General features: G+C 45.5%; 1 protein-coding gene across 1 annotated transcript in view; it reads left to right on the top strand.

Moving 5' to 3' along the window:
- The window catches only part of LOC138669690 (periphilin-1-like), a 177,612-nt gene that overhangs the window by 128,404 nt on the left and 28,289 nt on the right, over positions 1-20,919 (top strand). Inside the window, exons 6-7 of the mRNA XM_069756387.1 lie at positions 10,245-10,297; positions 10,381-10,599. Of these exons, the coding sequence (XP_069612488.1) occupies positions 10,245-10,297; positions 10,381-10,599 (272 nt within the window). The remainder of the gene's footprint in view (positions 1-10,244; positions 10,298-10,380; positions 10,600-20,919) is intronic.

The following is a 20,919-nucleotide window of genomic DNA, read 5'->3' as shown; positions in this document are numbered from 1 at the left end:
TTGGAATAGAAAAACAGGAAAAACTTGTCTTATTGCTTACCGGGGTGTGGTGGCTGAGGTGAAGCTGGGTTCCAGAGTCGCTGCTGGTGGAGGCAGGAGTGTGGTGATGCTGCAGGCCCCAGACTGGGAGAAAGGGGTGTTCGAATGTGCGACGCTGTGGGTGTTTGGTGGAGCAGGGACTATGCCAATATTTTGTGAAAGCCCCGAGCCCCCGTACTGCCATGGTTTACTTTGCGGTGGACTCTGGGGGGAAAATGGTTGCTGGGGGCAGCACATGCGCATATGGAGATCTTGGCACTGCGATCTCATCTCCCGAGATTTTTGGTGCCGAGATCTCCATCTGTGTATGCACTACCCCTGGAGTCCACTGCAGTGTAAACTATGGAAGTGCGGTGGTCCCAGGCTTTTACAAAATGTTGGCCGAGCCCCCGCACCACCGAACACCCGCAGTGTCGCACCTCCAAACACCCCCTCATCCCAGCCTGCCGCAACACGCCACTCTTTCCTCCTCCAGCAGAGACTATGGGACCCTGCTCCATCACGGCCAGTAAGATATATTCGAATTCTAAGACGCACCCCCATTTCCCCCCCCTCCCCCAAATCTGGGGGAAAAAAAGCGTTATAATCCGAAAAATACGGTATAGACTGTTCATGTCTTTGTCAGTGGGCAAACTTACAAAATCAGCAAGGGATCAAATGCTTATTTCTCCTTCGCCACATTGGGGGACACAGAACCATGGTTGTTATGCTGCTGTCGCTAGAAGGCTGACACTAAGGTGAGAGAAAAAAAAGTTAGCTCCTCCCCTGCAGTATACACCTTCGTGCTGGCTTCTAGAGACCCAGTTCAAGCTTAGTGTCCTTAGGAGGCATGCTGGGTCTGCTATTGAGACCAGAACCTATTACTATTTAACCTTTCTACTTGGACGAAGGGGCGACGGAACCGTTCAAGGCTCCGATCTCCCCGAACCAACAGGCGAGCATGGGAGTGTTACCGCTCCGTATTCTCTCCGTATTCTCTCCTGCGACGTGGGATGCCACTGCCTGAGCTGATTCTAGGGGCGACGGGCCCCTTCAAGGGCACCGATCTCCCCCCTCCCTTAACAGACGAGCACTGGAGTGTCACCTCCACGTATCCTCTTCTGCAGCCAGGCCTATTGCCGGACATTTTGCCCTACCCACCAGGTCTTACCCTTGGATGTACAGAGGCACTCTACATTATGGCGTCTATGCAGGCCCCACTGCATCTCCACTGAAAAGAGCGGATGATGGAAGGAGGCGGACGGTTCCTCTCCACCCCCCTTTCAAGGGGATGGTGGATGGAGGCTCCCCCAACCCTGCACCGTCCCATCTTCCCCGGGCACAGCTCTGACCTGTGGCATCTTCTATCCCCTTCATATCGGGGTAAGTGCCACCTTAGATGGGTCGTTTTCTGGCAGGCTTAGGAGGGCTCCATAGCGGCAGGGCTCCGCGGATCTTTCTCGGTTGTCCACGGGTGCGCGCCGGCCACAGCCAGAAATTTAGTCCCCTTTGTGTAGGCCGCACCCCGATAGGCCCCGCCCACCGCTCACATCATTCCAGCGGCTCCGTCCACAGACCTGGCTCTTCTCGCTCTATGCGAGACTACTCCCCCCCCCCCCCCCCAAAATCTCAGCAGCCATCTTCCTGCACTGTTCTGGCTGCCTTTACTCTGCACGTGTCAAGCCCTGGACACCGGTCTTCTCCCATACTCAACGCGCCGCCTCATCTGATTGTGGGACCTGGGTAAGGAGACTGCACTAGGTGCTTCCCTGCAGCGTTTTTACTTATTTTGGGGTACATCATGTCACAGTCGAGGGCTAAAAAAGGCTACAAAGGTTCATACCACCTTTTTCACTGTGTACCACCTGCCAGGCTCCCCTCCCCCGGCCTCAAAGCTCTCCTCTCAGCCCAGCATGTGATGCCGAATGTGCCCAGGAGCCCTCCGCCACTACCGACCCCAGTGTATCTAGCCCCCCTGAGTGGGCCGCGTCACTGTCACAATCCATGGCTTCACTGGCCAAAGCGATTGAATCCCTTCTGGGGAGCGGAGCACTCATTTACCTGGGTTAAGAGACCCCTCCCTTACAAGGAAATCATCGGCCAGCAGGGGCCGCTCCTACCTGAAGGAGGTACGGTCATTGAAAAAACGGATCCGCACTACCTCTCCTGAGCGTTCACCGCACCATTCAGCCTCTGGTAGCTCCACTTCTCGCTCACCCTCTCCAGGGGTTCGCAGCGATCATGACTGAGTATGAGTCTGAGGCGTCCTTGGACCCGGATTCTCCGGAGTTTCAATCGACTGTAGATTCCCTCATTGAAGCTGTCAATCATGCGCTAAAGGTTGATGACCCTAATTCGGCCCTGGATCATGCGGTATCTTTGACAAGAACCAAGTGATCCCATAGGGTGTTCGCCTCTCATCCGGATTTCTTAGATATAGTCCGGTGACACAGGGAGCGACCGGATAAGCGCTTTATGGGTAAAAAGGCCCTGGGATTGAAGTATCCCTTTTCCGCAGATCTTGTCAAAGATTGGACGGAACCTCCAACAGTAGATCTTCCGGTATTGCGTTTGGCTACCAAAACGCTTTTATCTGTACCTGAAGAGGCTTCAATTAATAATCCCACAGAACGCCAGATTCCCTGGCTCGCTCAGTATATGAAGCCTCAGGTTCCTCTTTATCCCCTTCCTTTGCGGCAGCATGGGTCGCAAAAGCAATGGTTTTCTGGGCAGATGCCCTTGCAAAATCTATTCAGGACCAGGCTCTTCCGTCTGAGGCGGCGGATCTCACTAAACACATAACTATGGTGGGAGACTGTGATGTATGCGTCTTTAGATGCAGCAGACTGTGCGGCAGTTGCTGCCTCAAACGCCATCACCATTAGAAGAGCATTATGGCTTGGAGAGTGGCGCGCGGATTCCTCCTCTAAAAAGTCTCTGATTTCTCTGCCTCTTCAGAGTGGACGTCTGTTTGGAGAAAAATTAGACCAGCTTATTTCCGATGCTACAGGAGGGAAAAGCAAATTCCTCCCGCAACACAGGCCTAAAACTGCTTTTCAGCGTCAGCAACATTTTCGCTTTCGGCCCTTTCCCAATAGCCCATTCTGGTTCTCCTCCACGTCTTCGTCCAGATCAGAACTATCTCCACGTACAGAGAGAGATCCTCTGCCCTCATACAGGCCTAATCAGTCCTGGTGTGGTAAGCCTAGGCAACCCAGAACCAGGGGATCCAGGCCCTCCAGATTTCTTTCACAATGACTCCGGGAGTTTTCTGGTCGACACCACCAGAGTAGGCGGACGCCTGCTTCTCTTTCAACACGTCTGGCTTTCCGTCATCCACGACGAATGGGTCAGAGACCTGGTGTCTTCTGGTTACAAAATAGATTTCTCCGCCTCCCCTCCGGCACTGTTTTTTTCCCTCTCATCTCCCAAGTTCAGGAGCTCTGTCTCGCGGACATCACCGTGCCATCGATTCTCTCCGCCGAAATGGAGTCATTGTTCCGGTTCCAGAACACGAGAGATTCAGAGGGTTTTTACTCAAACCTCTTCGTCATTCCAAAAAAGGACGGGACAGTGCACCCTATTTTGGATTTAAAGCTCCTAAACAAGAATGTAAAGGTCCGGCACTTCAGGATGGAATCCCTCTGGTCTGTCATCTCCTCATTGGAGAGAGGAGAGTTTCTAGCATCAATACACATCAAAGATGCCTATCTCCATACCCCAGTCTTCCCGCCACATCAAAGGTTCCTGCATTTTGCCATCCAGGAGGACCATTTTCAATTCACGACCTTACCATTCGGCCTTGCCACCGCGCCCAGGGTATTCACAAAGGTCATGGCGGCGGTCATGGCCATTCTTCACTCCCGAGGAGTGATCGTGTTGCCATACTTGGACGGACCTTTGATCAGGAGGTAGTCTATCATGCCTGCGACGCAAGTGTCCGCATTACCTTGGATACCCTTTCACGCCTGGGCTGGCTGATCAACTTGGACAAGTCCTCCCCCGTTCCAGCTTGACGGATCTCCTTCCTAGGCATGATCCTGGACACGTCCAAGGGGCTGGTTCTGCTTCCTCGGTCCAAGGCCCAAGCACTTCAGCAGGGAACCCGGACGCTTTGTCGTCCCTTTCCTCATCCCATTCGGTTTGCCACGAGGATCCTGGGAAAAATGGTGGCTGCAATGGAAGTGGTTCCCTTCGCTCAACTGCATCTCCGCCCCTTACAACAGGCTCTGCTGGACAACTGGGACAGGAGTTTCTTATCCCTCGATCGGCCATGTCCTCTGCCCCCGCGGATCAGGCAAGCGCCCAAACGGTGGACTTTGGAATCATCCCTCAGCCAGGAGAGGTCCTTTCTCCCAACCCACTGGGCTGGTGGTTACTACCGATGCCAGCCTCCTCGGTTGGGGAGCGGTATTTTGCCACCACACTGCCCAGGGGCGTTGGACCATTCAGGAGTCGAGACTTCCGATAAACATCTTGGAGATTCGAGTGATCAGATTTGCTCTGAGATGCTTCCACTTTCTCCTCGCGGGTTACCCAATTCGGATTCAATCACACGTCACAGCTGTGGCGTACATAAACCATCAGGGGTTGACCCGCAGCAGGGCGGAGATGCGGGAGGTCTCCCACACTCTCCTTGGGCTGAGAACAACCGCTCCATTTCCGCAGTACACATTCCAGGCGTCGAAAACTGGGCGGTGGACTTTCTCAGGCATCATGGTCTCGCCTCGGAAGAGTAGGAACTCCATCCGGAGGTCTTCCAGCAGATTTGCCTTCTCTGGGGGACTCCAGACTGAACGCAAAAGTTCCCAACTTCATAGCACGTTCTCGGGATCCCCAGGCCATTGGAGTGGACATGCTGATATCCCCATGGCACCGGTTCCACTTCCCGTACGTGTTTCCTCTGCTTCCTTTACTACCGAAGGTAATCCGGAAAATCAAGATGGAAGGGGTTCCTTTGATTCTAGTCGCCCCGGCTTGGCCTCGTTGCGCGTGGTACGCGGCGCTCATTCAACTCGTAGCCGACGTTCCCTGGCGGTTACCAGACAGCCCAGATCTGCTTCGCCAAGGGCTGATCTACCACCAGAGCTCAGGGGCCCTACTTTTAACGGCTTGGCTGTTGAAACCTGGATCCTATCTCAAGCTGGTTTCTCCCAGCAAGTCATTGCCACCATGATAAGTGCTCGCAAGACGACTTCCGCTCGCATCTATCACCGCACCTGGAAAGCCTTCTTCTCATGGTGCAGGCTCCGTGGACGTCGTCCTCCTCGTTTTTTCAATTCCCTCCATGCTGGAATTTCTCCAGTCCGGCTTGGATTCCGGTCTGGCGCTCAGTTATCTCAAGGGACAGATCTTGGCATTATCCGTGTTGGGGTCATTCCATATCAAGTGATCCAAATATGAATATTTTTTTTACCTGACGTCTTTAGATTTTTATTTTTTGTTTTTATGAAGTACAACTTTAGTTAATTACAAATTTAAAAGTTTAGAATTTTTTTTCTTCAGCAGTTAATTTTTTACAGATTTTTAAAGTTTTGAAAGTGCAGATTTTGGCCTGGTATGGCTTTACATTTTTTTTATCATATCTCGGGCTAGAATTAAGATAAATAGGTGGGAGAGGCATCATTGTTCTCAGAATGGTGCCAGCTTTCATTTGATATGTCATAAGAATGTTTCTTAATATTTTGTTTTGGAGAAATCAAATTCAAAATTTTGATGCGCAATTGTGAAAAAAAAGTATGTTTTAAAATTGTGAAAAACATGCATGTGTGTTACTTGTGTTCTTGTTTATATTTGTACAGGGATTCAACTTGGGACCTGTCAAATTTGTATTATTTTTTTTTTAAGCCTTGAATCATCTGATTTTATGTTTGTGTGAGTTTCTTCCCTTTTTCTTTTCAAATTAGAACTTATTGAATTCAACATTTATATGCAACAATAAAGAAACACAAAAAACAGATCCCGAAGTGCCATAAAAACATCATAACACAACTTGCTCAGCATTTTCAACCTGAATTCATTGAACAAGCCAAAAGAAAAAAGGTGATCATATCCTGAAGTGTTATTTTCCAAATAGTCTCATCCTAATTATATGTTAAAAACGAGATTAAAAGAACCAATATTTTTAACACCTATTTATACATGTAACATTTTTTTTTCTATCACTAAACATGTCATTTGAAGTGTTTAAGAAGAATAGTACAGTAGTTAAATCCTCGTTTTATAAAATATGAACTAATCAAACAATAGTAGGTTTTTACACTGGCCTTTTATCATCAATGTGTCCCTTCTAGTGGGTGAAATGTAATCTTGTCCATGAGCGCTTACTAGCAATGGCCATTTCCTTTTGTGTCAGAGTATGTATGGCCTGTCATGGTGCTTGGCTCCACCTGAGTCAATATCTGATTTTTGTTAACTTTTACAATGTCTGGTTTTCTTGGATACACAAAGGACGGCGCTGGACCTGAAGCTGCAGAAAAGTCACTTCTACTTCTTCATTTTCGTAATCTTTGGAGAGTACAGTAGCCGCCACCAGCGTCGACCATATTCACAGGTCACATCACCAGTTATGTCATCCATTGCTGATCTTGTGCCGCCTTCTACCACGTCATAGACGTCACTCTCTTTGCTGAATGAAAAAACCCTTATTTTTATTTCTGTTTCACTACATGGGATGACAGTGTGGTATTGCTGAGTCCCCTTTCTGCTTCCTGTAACCGAGGTTTTCACAAACTCTCCTCCTCTTCTTAGTCCTGGTTTGTACAATACATGAACTGGATGTTAAGAATATTTTTCTCCCTCCATTTGAGGAGTTGCATGGGTGGTAAGATTTGGTGTGATTGTGGCCTCTGGAGGCTGGAGCTGCTGGCCTGTCATCTGCTCTGCATTCACTGTCTACCCCTGGTCATTCTCAGCCCTAACAAAGCTTTCTCCTCTGCCCTCTCCTGCTTCTAAATTGTAACATAATAAAATACAGTACAGTAATATCTAAAAATCATGGATTATTTGGTAACTATAGACCCCACACTGTTAGACCACAGGCTGAACAGATCTGAATGCGAGATTTTCGAATTGACACTGTAATTTATTTTTTAAAATATGATCCCATCAGGATCTCAGCTTGTATTTTGGTACAGATGTGGCTAGGAGCATAGCAGGCAGATGTGCAGTTTTTGAAATTTTTAAATTAAACGTTATTTTCAGAAATGTGTTTTAAAGTTTAGTGCTTGCGTTCGCATAGGTAAAATATTATCAAAGATACTCTCGTGACATATCTGGTGAAAGCCTTTACAGTTCTGAGTAGAATGGTGTTTATTTTGTTTCTCTATCTTTTTTCTAGCCTGAGTTATGGGGAGAAATGTAAAGGCAGGCAACACCAAAATTCGCACTTTTTCCAAACTTTGAAAATCAATAAAAAATGTTAAAAAAAATCTAGATTTTTTTTTTCTTCACATTTTGCATTCTCTGACACACTATTACCAAATAAAATCTCAAAAGAATTAAAAATATAGTGGTAAAAATCATTGGTTCACTTGACATGGAATGACCCGTTGTTCCAACGCAAGATTGCTACTGACTTGCAAGTCAGGACTTTTGTTCAGGGTGTTTCCCTCGTTGTACCCCCCCTATAGAATGCCCTACGAGACATGGGATCTCAATTTGGTCCTGGGTGTCCTTCAGGAGCCCCCTTTTTGAACCTCTGCAGGATGTCTCGCTGATTGTTCTCTCCTGGAAGGTCGCCTTCCTTGTGGCAATAACCTCTATCAGGCGAGTCTCAGAGTTGGCCGCACTGTCCTGCCGGGCGCCCTTCCTTTCCTTCCACCAAGACAAGGTAGTCCTACATCCACCTCCGGTCTTTCTTCCCAAGGTGGTTTCATCCTTCCACCTTAATGAAGATATCGTTCTTCCCTCCTTCTGCCCGCAGCCAAGACATAGGGTTGAAAAGGCCCTTCACACCTTGGACGTGGTGAGGGCCCTCAGGAGGTACATTTCTAGGACTGCCCCCTTCCGCAAATCGGACTCCCTTTGTGCTCCCGGAAGGTCACAGAAAGAGTTTAGCCACTTCTAAAGCCACGGTAGCCAGATGGATCCGATCAGCTATTTAAGAATCTTATCAGGTCAGGGGCAGACCTATTCCGGCGGGGATTAGGGCACACTCAACTCGGTCAGTGGGTGCTTCCTGGGCCATTCGGCACCAGGCGTCGACAGAGCAGGTTTGCAAGGCCGCAACGTCGTCCAGCCTGCATACTTTCACGAAGCACTACGATGTTAACACTCAATCTTCCGCGGAAGCGGCCCTTGGCAGACGTATTCTGTAGGCGGCCGTTGCGCATTTATAGTCAGTTGGTAAACAGAGTTATTTGGTTGTATTGTTCCCCACCCAGGGACTGCTTTGGGACGTCCCATGGTTCTGTGTCCCCCAATGTGGCGAAGGAGAAATAGGGATTTTTGTTTACTTACCGTAAAATCTTTTTCTCCAAGCCACTCATTGGAGGACACCGCACCCACCCTGTTAGCCTTATGGCTCGTTTCATTTTTTTTTGGTTCTTGACTTACTCTATGTTGTACTCTAATATTATGTAAGATGTTGTTAATGATCTACTGCTTTTACACTGAACTGGGACTCTAGAAGCAGGCACGAGGGTGTATACTGCAGGGGAGGAGCTAACTTTTTTTTGTCTCAACTTAGTGTCAGCCTCCTAGCGACAGCAGCATAACACCCATGGTTCTGTGTCCCCCAATGAGTGGCTCGGAGAAAAGGATTTTACGGCGAGTACACAAAAATCCCTATTTCCCCACTGTATTTGTCATGAACCATGTATTATATATTGTTGCAAATTAATATCTTGAAATTATGATTAAATAATGAGATTGTAAATACTATATTGATAAATAGTGTTGTCCGGCCCCTGTCACCATTCCTTTCACCAATGACTAAGTTTTGGAACCTCATTATCTGTTTTTAAACTATTGGAATAAGTTTGTAATTTTTATTGAGCTTTTTGATCTCCTTTTTCTCTTGGTTTTGGAATTATGTGACAGCTTAGATGAGATACATGTTTTCAACATGCAAATCTGGTACTATTTAGAGACTGTAAGTATGCTGACCTGGCAAATCATATTGTCATTTTCATGCATAATGAATGTTGTAAAAATAAGACCTAAAAAAATGATTGCATTTTTTTTTTCTTTGCACCATTTTAGTACATTTGGAATCTTTTATTTTTTTCTGTTTTTCCAATACGTTGAATGGTAAACTGAATTGAATGATGAGGAGCCACAACGATACACATTTGCGTTGTAGTTTTCCGAAAATGGAGCGTCGGCAGCAACCAAATCCTACTACTGTTTTCACATTGAGACTGTCACAACTCCGATTAGAGGGGATTTACGTGAATAATTTTTATATTCCCCATGGCTTGCTGAAGTCAAAATCAGCCCTACTCTCCAACCCCTGCCCAAGAAATGCTATTGCTCCTCACCCCTACTAGGTTTAGAGGCCTCATGCCAACAACCAAGATTTCATCGCTTAGCCCAGTGATTGACTGTCATGTGCTCTGTAGTTGTGATGTCAGTGCTGCAGTCTGTCAAGAAAGAATTAGAGCAGTGGCGGAGAATCATCACTGTAGTGGATGAGTAATGCTAAATTTATGATTTTTAACTTGATCAATAATTGTATGGGAAAACCCTTTAACAAGTTATGTCTTGGCATCTGAAAGAAAGTGGCAGATCACTAAGGGTACCGTCACACAGTGCAATTTTGATCGCTACGACTGCACGATTCGTGACGTTCGAGCGATATAGTTACGAGATCGCAGTGTCTGACACGCTCCTGCGATCAGGGACCCCGCTGAGAATCGTACGTCGTAGCAGATCGTTTGAAACTTTCTTTCGTCGTCTAGTGTCCCGCTGTGGCGGCATGATCGCATGGTGTAACATATATCGTATACGATGTGCGCATAGTAACCAACGGCTTCTACATCGCACATACGTCACGAAATTCTCGCTCCAGCGTCGTAGATTGCAAAGTGTGACAGCAGTCTACGATGCTGGAGCGATATTGTTACGATGCTGGAGCGTCACGGATCGTACCGTTGTAGCGATGAAAATTGCACTGTGTGACGGTACCCTAAGAAAATCAAACGTATTTTAACTTAAGATGTATTTCTAACTGTTTAATGAAAACAAACTAAAAAGATTGGAAAATTATCTATTTTTTGTTGTAGTGAATCATAATCCCGGTCCCATTATCGTAACGTTAACTCCAGGAATAACTGAGGTAAGACATCCGCTAACTTGCTTGTCTTGCAATACACTGCAGAAATCTTCAATATTATATTAGGAATATTATATGTATTACAGGATACAAGTGAGGACAAGTCCAGTAAAGCAGAAAGTCCGGAACAAAATGACAAGCCTTCACAAAATTGTGAGAAGCCATCAAAGGACACTACAAAGCTAGAGAGTATTAAAAAAGATGACTTTGAAGCAGATAGTGTAGAACTCCTAAGCTCGCCTTCTAATCAGATACATGAAACATTACCTGCTTCTAACATAGAGACAGAGCTCACAGAGTGCAAGGTAGGTAGTGACTGAGTTTCTCAAAGCTGAAAACATGAAATCCTTTTTTCCTCTTAAATCCAGCAGTTCTGAAAGCTCTTAACCCCTTAATGACTGCAATATTTTTTCGACGGCGGCCATTGACTGGATATAATGAGCAACGCTGTCTTTTCATGGCATTTCTGTAGGAATAGATCACGATGCAAGCAGTGCTGAAAAACCTGAGGGCCAGCTGTAAACTTAATTCCGGAGCATGGGGAAAAAAGCTGTGAAAATATATAATACATCATAGATTAATAAATAGGTTAAATACAGTACAGACCAAAAGTTTGGACACACCTTCTCATTTAAAGATTTTTCTGTATTTTCATGACTATGAAAATTGTACATTCACACTGAAGGCATCAAAACTAAGAATTAACACATGTGGAATTATATACTTAGCAAAAAAGTGTGAAACAGCTGAGATTATGTCTTATATTTTAGGTTCTTCAAAGTAGCCACCTTTTGCTTTGATGACTGCTTTGCACACTCTTGGCATTCTCTTGATGAGCTTCAAGAGGTAGTCACCGGGAATGGTCTTCCAACAATCTTGAAGGAGTTCCAGAGATGTTGGCCCATTTGCCTTCACTCTGCGGTCCAGCTTACCCGAAACCATCTCGATTGGGTTCAGGTCTGGTGACTCTGGAGGCCAGGTCATCTGGCGTAGCACCCCATTACTCTCCTTGGTCAAATAGCCCTTACACAGCCCGGAGGTGTGTTTGGGGTTATTGTCCTGTTAAAAAATAAATGATGGTCCAACTAAACACAAATCGGATGGAATAGCATGCCGCTGCAAAATGCTGTGGTAGCCATGCTGGTTCAGTATGCCTTCAATTTTGAATAAATCCCCAACAGTGTCACCAGCAAAGCACCCCCACACCATCACACCTCCTCCTCTATGTTTCACGGTGGGAACCAGTCATGTAGAGTACATTTCATTCACCTTTTCTGCGTCGCACAAAGACACGGTGGTTGGAACCAAAGATCTCAAATTTGGATTCATCAGACCAAAGCACAGATTTCCACTGGTCTAATGTCCATTCCTTGTGTTCTTTAGCCCAAACAAGTCTCTTCTGCTTGTTGCCTGTCCTTAGCAGTGGTTTCCTAGCAGCTACAGTGGGGCAAAAAAGTATTTAGTCAGTCAGCAATAGTGCAAGTTCCACCATTTAAAAAGATGAGAGGCGTCTGTAATTTACATCATAGGTAGACCTCAACTATGGGAGACAAACTGAGAAAAAAAAATCCAGAAAATCACATTGTCTGTTTTTTTAACATTTTATTTGCATATTATGGTGGAAAATAAGTATTTGGTCAGAAACAATCAATCAAGATTTCTGGCTCTCACAGACCTGTAACTTCTTCTTTAAGAGTCTCCTCTTTCCTCCACTCATTACCTGTAGTAATGGCACCTGTTTAAACTTGTTATCAGTATAAAAAGACACCTGTGCACACCCTCACAGTCTGACTCCAAACTCCACTATGGTGAAGACCAAAGAGCTGTCGAAGGACACCAGAAACAAAATTGTTGCCCTGCACCAGGCTGGGAAGACTGAATCTGCAATAGCCAACCAGCTTGGAGTGAAGAAATCAACAGTGGGAGCAATAATTAGAAAATGGAAGACATACAAGACCACTGATAATCTCCCTCGATCTGGGGCTCCACGCAAAATCCCACCCCGTGGGGTCAGAATGATCACAAGAACGGTGAGCAAAAATCCCAGAACCACGCGGGGGGACCTAGTGAATGAACTGCAGAGAGCTGGGACCAATGTAACAAGGCCTACCATAAGTAACACACTACGCCACCATGGACTCAGATCCTGCAGTGCGAGACGTGTCCCACTGCTTAAGCCAGTACATGTCCGGGCCCGTCTGAAGTTTGCTAGAGAGCATTTGGATGATCCAGAGGAGTTTTGGGAGAATGTCCTATGGTCTGATGAAACCAAACTGGAACTGTTTGGTAGAAACACAACTTGTCGTGTTTGGAGGAAAAAGAAAACTGAGTTGCATCCATCAAACACCATACCTACTGTAAAGCATGGTGGTGGAAACATCATGCTTTGGGGCTGTTTCTCTGCAAAGGGGCCAGGACGACTGATCCGGGTACATGAAAGAATGAATGGGGCCATGTATCGTGAGATTTTGAGTGCAAACCTCCTTCCATCAGCAAGGGCATTGAAGATGAAACGTGGCTGGGTCTTTCAACATGACAATGATCCAAAGCACACCGCCAGGGCAACGAAGGAGTGGCTTCGTAAGAAGCATTTCAAGGTTCTGGAGTGGCCTAGCCAGTTTCCAGATCTCAACCCTATAGAAAACCTTTGGAGGGAGTTGAAAGTCCGTGTTGCCAAGCGAAAAGCCAAAAACATCACTGCTCTAGAGGAGATCTGCATGGAGGAATGGGCCAACATACCAACAACAGTGTGTGGCAACCTTGTGAAGACTTACAGAAAACGTTTGACCTCTGTCATTGCCAACAAAGGATATATTACAAAGTATTGAGATGAAATTTTGTTTCTGACCAAATACTTATTTTCCACCATAATATGCAAATAAAATGATAAAAAAAACAGACAATGTGATTTTCTGGATTTTTTTTCTCAGTTTGTCTCCCATAGTTGAGGTCTACCTATGATGTAAATTACAGACGCCTCTCATCTTTTTAAGTGGTGGAACTTGCACTATTGCTGACTGACTAAATACTTTTTTGCCCCACTGTATTTTACCATGAAGGCCTGCTGCACAAAGTCTCCTCTTAACAGTTGTTGTAGAGATGTGTCTGCTGCTAGAACACTGTGTGGCATTGGCCTGGTCTCTAATCTGAGCTGCTGTTAACCTGCAATTTCTGAGGCTGGTGACTCGGATAAACTTATGCTCAGAAGCAGAAGTGACTCTTGGTCTTCCTTTCCTGTGGCGGTCGTCATGTGAGCCAGTTTCTTTGTAGCGCTTGATGGTTTTTGCCACTGCACTTGTGGACACTTTCAAAGTTTGCCCAATTTTTCGGACTGACTGACCTTCATTTCTTAAAGACGTAATAGAGTGTGCACGCGTGTAATATGTGTGTGTGTGTATGTATGTATGTATGTATGTATATATATATATATATTTATTTTGCGCACGCCTGTGCACACTCTTTGCAAAATATATTCAATCACACACACACATAACACACATCCTCTGAATAATGCAGCAAGAACTCCAGCAGGACATTAAATGTATTAAGGTGAGGTGGGGATGGGGGGCATCCCCACCTCACCTTAATACATTTAATGTCCTGCTGGAGTTCTTACCAGTTCACACCCGCAGTGTTTACTCCTCTTCGGCCCCAGCAGCAATGTTGCACATTGGACCTGGGGCTGACAGCATCGCCGGGGAGGCACAGAGATCACTGGGGGGAATGGCACGAAGATCACAGGGGGACACATAGTTGGAGGGGACAGAGATCACAGTGGTCACAGAGATTATCACAGGCTAGTACATAGCAGGGGGGGGCACAGGGATCACGGGGGTACAAAGCTGGGAGCTACAGATCACAGGGCTGCATGTAGCTGGGGGGCACAGAAATCATGGGGGCATATAGCTGGGGGGCACAGAAATCATGAGGGCATATAGCTGGGGGTTACAGCAATCATGAGGGCATATAGCTGGGGGGCACAGAAATCACAGGGGGCATATAGCTGGGGGGCAGAGATCACGGGGGCATATAGCTATCAGGCACAGAGATCACAAGAGGGGGGCAGAGAGATCACATGGGGTCAAATAGCTGGGGGCACAGATCACAGGGGGCAGTTAGTTGGGGGGGCACAGAGATCATATTGGGGCACATGGCTGGGGGCACAGATCACCAGCAGAAAGGCACAGCTAAGGGCACAGAAACCACCAGCACACAGGCACAGAGCTGCCGGCAGATGATTGCTCTGGACTCTGGCAGCAGCTCTACGGGACAAGAGGATAAGAGCACATTGGGCACTAACCCCGCCCACCCGATGATGTCAGTCATGTGCAGTCAGCGTTCTGTAATGAACGCTGCGTACCGTGCACTTGGGGGTTAAAGGGTCGGCAGATGGCAGGATATGGCTGCTGCCAGAACATTGCGGACTCCGGCGACCTGCCAGCGGGCTGCATGAAAACTGACAGCCTGAGGGCTGGAGGTTTCCCGCCCCTGGTTTAAATGTATTGGCATGTAAAAGATGCAAATACATTTGAACATCAGAAGGGAGTGGACTGTGCAGTGGAAGGCCTGGAATGCGTGCCCACAGAGAGGGCTCTGCCTGCCCCCTCTGGCTCGCGTGCCATGGGTTCGTCATCACTGATCTAAGGTCGGTGTCGCACTTGCAACTGCTATGCAAGAAACTCGCGCCTCAATACCTGCCACTTGGGGCTGGAGTGTGCAGCTGCATGTATTTCTATGCAACTGAACACTCCGGTCCAAACCGCCAACGGCAGTGCTGGGTAGTGAGGCGAGTTTCTCGCATTGCAGTTGTAAGTGTGACACCAGCCTAATATCTACCCAATGGAGAGGAGAGATTAACAAAATAAACACTACAATTTACTCAGCTTTGCAATCACTATTCCATGATGTGACCAGTTAAACATTCTCAAACTGGTGAAAGGTCCTCTTTAAGACCTCTCGCTTCACATGCATCAGCAGTGCAAAGGGGCAGAACATGACTAAACCGGAGAAACCATTGCCTAAATTCCCATGTGAAAGGCTCCATCTTCATTGCCAGATGCAATGGCTGGTCTGTCATGTATTTTCAAGGCTGGTTCATGAGCATTAGGGGTCCTAACATACAGTGCAGAGATAAGTCTGAAATGTATGATGGTACAAAAAGTGTTGGGTCACTTTAGAAAATTTGGGCATAAAGTGGCCACCTCCGTTTTAGAGGGGTTTTTTTTGCTCTGGAAGACTTTATTTATTTTATTTTATTTGCTTCTGGAGGAGAGAAGGTTTTTCCACCAACATAGAAGAGGATTCTTTACTGTTAGGGCAGTGAGAATCTGGAATTGCTTGCCTGAGGAGGTGGTGATGGTGAACTCAGTCGAGGGGTTCAAGAGAGGCCTGGATGTCTTCCTGGAGCAGAACAATATTGTATCATAGAATTATTAGGTTCTGTAGAAGGACGTAGATCTGGGGATTTATTATGATGGAATATAGGCTGAACTGGATGGACAAATGTCTTTTTTTGGCCTTACTAACTATGTTACTATGTTATGGAGACACATCCCATTGTTTTTTTAATAATTGTCATTTTTATTGAAAGATATTCATGTTCATCAAGAAACAGATATGAAAATATGAATATAGATTAACACATTACAAAGAAAACAGTAAATCAACTTTGTGGTAGAGATGTAACATCTCATGATTGTATTAAAATTTCTTATATATTTAACTAACTGAAAAACAAAGGCAGATACTTATATAATTCATACAAATAGACAAGAGGGGTAAGAGGAAGAGTAAGGCTATGTGCACACAGTGTGTTTTTGCGGCGATTGGGTTAAAACTATGGAATCCTTATGCAAGCATATTCAATGAGAATCATGAAGTGTTGTGCACATGATCAGTAAATTTCCATGTGTATTTGCAGTGTGGTTTTTTTTTTTTTGTTTTTTTGCAGCTTGCCAATTCTTTTTGCATTTCTGCATTTTTTACCCATTGACTTCAATTGAGTCAGTCAAATCCGCAGCAAAAACGCAGATATAAAAATGTTTGCAGATTTGCTGAGGTTTTGATTTGCATTTTACCGCCTTCCTATTGTGTTTCCCACGCTTTCATCTGTGTGATGGGAAACACCAGCGTGGTGGTGATTATCGGCCATAACGCTACCGCCTGTAAGACCGTCTGTCAGAGTGCTGCGTGATCCTGCAGCTGTGAATGTTAGCCGCAGGCGTGGGCCGATGAGACTACTACTCCCATCGGGCGACGTCTTTTCACTGCTAACAGTGACAGCAGGTGCTGCTGATGGGAGAAGTAGTAACATCTGCCGGCACCTGCGCTGACAGTTTAAAAAAAAAAAAAAAAGTAAAATTACATACATATTCAAATAAAAATAAAAAAAATTATACTCCCCTAACACCAAATCCCCGACTCCCTTGTCTCCTATAAATAATTGAAATAATAAATCGCCATAAACTCACCTGTCCGCCGTAATCCCGAGTGTCCCACGGCGATCTCACGTGTAAGGCCATGTTCACACTTTGCGTTTTTTACCACGGAACTGTGTCGATTTTGCAGCTGCGGGTCCGCTGCAGTTTCCATTGTGTTTACAGTAACATGTAAACCCTATGGAAACCGCAAACCGCTGTGCACATGTCACTTCTTTGTGCAGAATCGCGGCGGTTCTGCACCCATAGGAATGCATTGATCAGCTTACTTCCCGCATGGGGCTGTGCCCACCATGCGAGAAGTAAGCCGATAATGTGCGGGTGGTACCCGGGGTGGAGGAAAGGAGACTCTCCTCCAGGCCCCGGGAACCATATTTGTGTAAAAAAATAAAAATAAAAAAAATAATTAAATACTCACCCTCTGAAGTCTCAGCGCTGCACGCGGCCGTCCGGTCTCAAGTTGCTATGCGAGCAGGACCTGCGGTGACGTCGCGGTCACATGACCGTGACGTCGCGGTCACATGACCGTGACGTCGCGGTCACATGACCGTGACGTCACGAAGGTCCTTCTCGCATAGCATCTCTGGAACCGGACCGCCGCCTGCAGCCCCGAGGAGATCGGGACGTCAGAGGGTGAGTATATCATTATTTTTAACATTACTATTGATGCTGCATATGCAGCATCAATAGTAAAACAAGTGCAGGATAAACCTGCAGCAGAACCCGCAACACAAACCGCGATAAATCTGCAGGGATAACCGCAGCGGGTTTGCCCTGCAGATTTATCAAATCCGCTGCGGGAGAACCCGCAGCCCCCTTCCTACATGTGAACATAGCCTAAAACGGTCACATCGTGAGATGTGACCGCTCTACCTGGCCACCGGCGATACACTGACAGGAGGTAATCGCTCCCGCAGTGTATCACTGAGATGCCGTGAGAGAGTTCACCGGAGTTCATCAGCTTCAGTGCTCTCACTTAAGGGAGATCGCCGGAGCTGATGAACTCCAGTGAACTCTCTCACGGCAGCTCAGTGACACACTGAGGGAGTGATTACCTCCTGTCAGTGTATCTCTGGCTGTCGTTGAGAGCAGTCACATCACTGATGTGACTGCGGTCAGTGATCAGGATCGTCGTGGGACATTATGGATTATCTTCTCAGTGGACAGGTGAGGAATATTGTTTTGTTTTTTTTTCGTTGCAGGAGATGTTGGCGTGAGATTAGGCATTTGGTAAGTATGGTTTAATTAAGATTATTGAAGGAGTCTGTGTCATTATTTCAAATAAATGATTTTTTTCTGGCTGTGTCTGTTTTTATACACTATCACTTTGGGGTTAGTAATGAATAGGTGTTTTATAAACGCCTCTCCATTACTAACCTGTGGGCTTGATGTCACCAGACAATACAATACAGAGGTGACATCAACCCCCCAAATATGAACCCCACTTGCTATCGCTACAGGGCTAGTGGGAAGAGCGAGGCTAAGCGCCAGATTTGGCGAATCTTATAGATGAGTGGGGTGGCTGAGAACTGATTTTTTTTTTTTTTTTTTTGTCTGGGAGGGGTAAATATCCATGGCCCCTTCCTAGGCTATTAATATCAGCCCACAGCTGTCTGCCTAGCCTTTTCTGGTTAGATTTTATAGGCGGACCCTATGTCAATGTTTTTTCTGGGGTATTCCTGTAAACTAGCCATTAAAGTCTAAGCAAACAGCTGTGAGCTGATATTAATAGCCTGGGCTCCTTTACGGCTATTGGCTCCTTCCCAGAATATTAACATCAGTCCTGAGCTGTCGGCTTTCTCTCTGGTTATTAACCCCCAGAGATTTTTTCGGTTTTACATTTTCATTTTTCGCTCCCCTCCTTCCCAGAGCCATAACTTTTTTTTTTTTTTTTCGTCAATATGGCCATGTGAGGGACGATTTTTTTGCGGGACGAGTTGTACTTTTGAACGACACCATTGGTTTTACCATGTCGTGTACTAGAAAATAGGGAAAAATATTCCAAGTGCGGTGAAATTGCAAAAAAGTGCAATCCCACACTTGTTTTTTGTTTGGCTTTTTTTGCAAGGTTCACTAAATGCTAAAACAGACCTGCCAAGTCACTACGAGTTCGTAGACACCAAACATGTCTAGGTTCTTTTTTATCTTAAGTGGTGAAAAGAAATTCCAAACTTTGCTTTAACCCCTTTACCCCCAAGGGTGGTTTGCACGTTAATGACCAGGCCAATTTTTACAATTCTGACCACTGTCCCTTTATGAGGTTATAACTCCGAAACGCTTCAACGGATCCTGGTGATTCTGACATTGTTTTCTCGTGACATATTGTACTTCATGATAGTGGTAAAATTTCTTTGATAGTACCTGCGTTTATTTGTGAAAAAAACGGAAATTTGGCGAAAATTTTGAAAATTTCGCAATTTTCAAACTTTGAATTTTTATGCAATTAAATCACAGAGATATGTCACACAAAATACTTAATAAGTAACATTTCCCACATGTCTCCTTTACATCAGCATAATTTTGGAACCAATTTTTTTTTTTGTTAGGGAGTTATAAGGGTTAAAAGTTGACCAGCAATTTCTCATTTTTACAACACCATTTTTTTTTAGGGACCACGTCTCATTTGAAGTCATTTTGAGGGGTCTATATGATAGAAAATGCCCAAGTGTGACACCATTCTAAAAACTGCACCCCTCAAGGTGCTCAAAACCACATTCAAGAAGTTTATTAACCCTTCAGGTGTTTAATAGGAATTTTTGGAATGTTTAAATAAAAATGAACATTTATCTTTTTTACACAAAAAATTTACTTCAGCTCCAATTTGTTTTATTTTACCAAGGGTAACAGGAGAAATTGGACCCAAAAAGTTGTTGTCCAATTTGTCCTGAGTACGCTGATACCCCCTATGTGGCAGTAAACCACTGTTTGGGCGCATGGGAGAGCTCGGAAGGGAAGGAGCGCTATTTGACTTTTCAATGCAAAATTGACAGTAATTGAGATGGGGCGCCATGTTGCGTTTGGAGAGCCACTGATGTGCCTAAACATTGAAACCCCCCACAAGTGACACCATTTTGGAAAGTAGACCCCCTAAGGAACTTATCTGGATGTGTGGTGAGCACTTTGACCCACCAAGTGCTTCACAGAAGTTTATAATGCAGAACCGTAAAAATAAAAAATCATATTTTTTCACAAAAATTATATTTTTGCCCCCAATTTTTTATTTTTCCAAGGGTAAGAGAAGAAATTGGACCTCAAAAGTTGTTGTCCAATTTGTCCTGAGTACGCTGATACCTCATATGTGGCAGTAAACCACTGTTTGGGCGCATGGGAGAGCTCGGAAGGGAAGGAGCGCAGTTTGACTTTTCAATGCAAAATTGACAGAAATTGAGATGGGACGCCATGTTGCGTTTGGAGAGCCACTGATGTGCCTAAACATTGAAACCCCCCACAAGTGACACCATTTTGGAAAGTAGACCCCCTAAGGAACTTATCTAGAGGTGTGGTGAGCACTTTGACCCACCAAGTGCTTCACAGAAGTTTATAATGCAGAACCGTAAAAATAAAAAATCATATTTTTTTCACAAAAATTATATTTTTGCCCCCAATTTTTTATTTTTCCAAGGGTAAGAGAAGAAATTGGACCTCAAAAGTTGTTGTCCAATTTGTCCTGAGTACGCTGATACCTCATATGTGGCAGTAAACCACTGTTTGGGCGCATGGGAGAGCTCGGAAGGGAAGGAGCGCAGTTTGACTTTTCAATGCAAAATTGACAGGAATTGAGATGGGACGCCATGTTGCGTTTGGAGAGCCACTGATGTGCCTAAACATTGAAACCCCCCACAAGTGACACCATTTTGGAAAGTAGACCCCCTAAGGAACTTATCTGGATGTGTGGTGAGCACTTTGACCCACCAAGGGCTTCACAGAAGTTTATAATGCAGAGCCATAAAAATAAAACAAAATTTTTTTCCCACAAAAATTATTTTTTAGCCCCCAGTTTTGTATTTTCCCTAGGGTAACAGGAGAAATTGGACCCCAAAAGTTGTTGTCCAATTTGTCCTGAGTACGCTGATACCCCATATGTGGGGGGGAACCACCATTTGGGCGCATGGGAGGGTTCGGAAGGGAAGGAGCGCCATTTGGAATGCAGACTTAGATGGAATGGTCTGCAGGCGTCACATTGCGTTT

The sequence above is a fragment of the Ranitomeya imitator genome, chromosome 3 (assembly GCF_032444005.1).
Source record: "Ranitomeya imitator isolate aRanImi1 chromosome 3, aRanImi1.pri, whole genome shotgun sequence".
Taxonomy (NCBI): Eukaryota; Metazoa; Chordata; class Amphibia; order Anura; family Dendrobatidae; genus Ranitomeya; species Ranitomeya imitator.
This window is presented reverse-complemented; position numbering and strand designations above follow the sequence as displayed.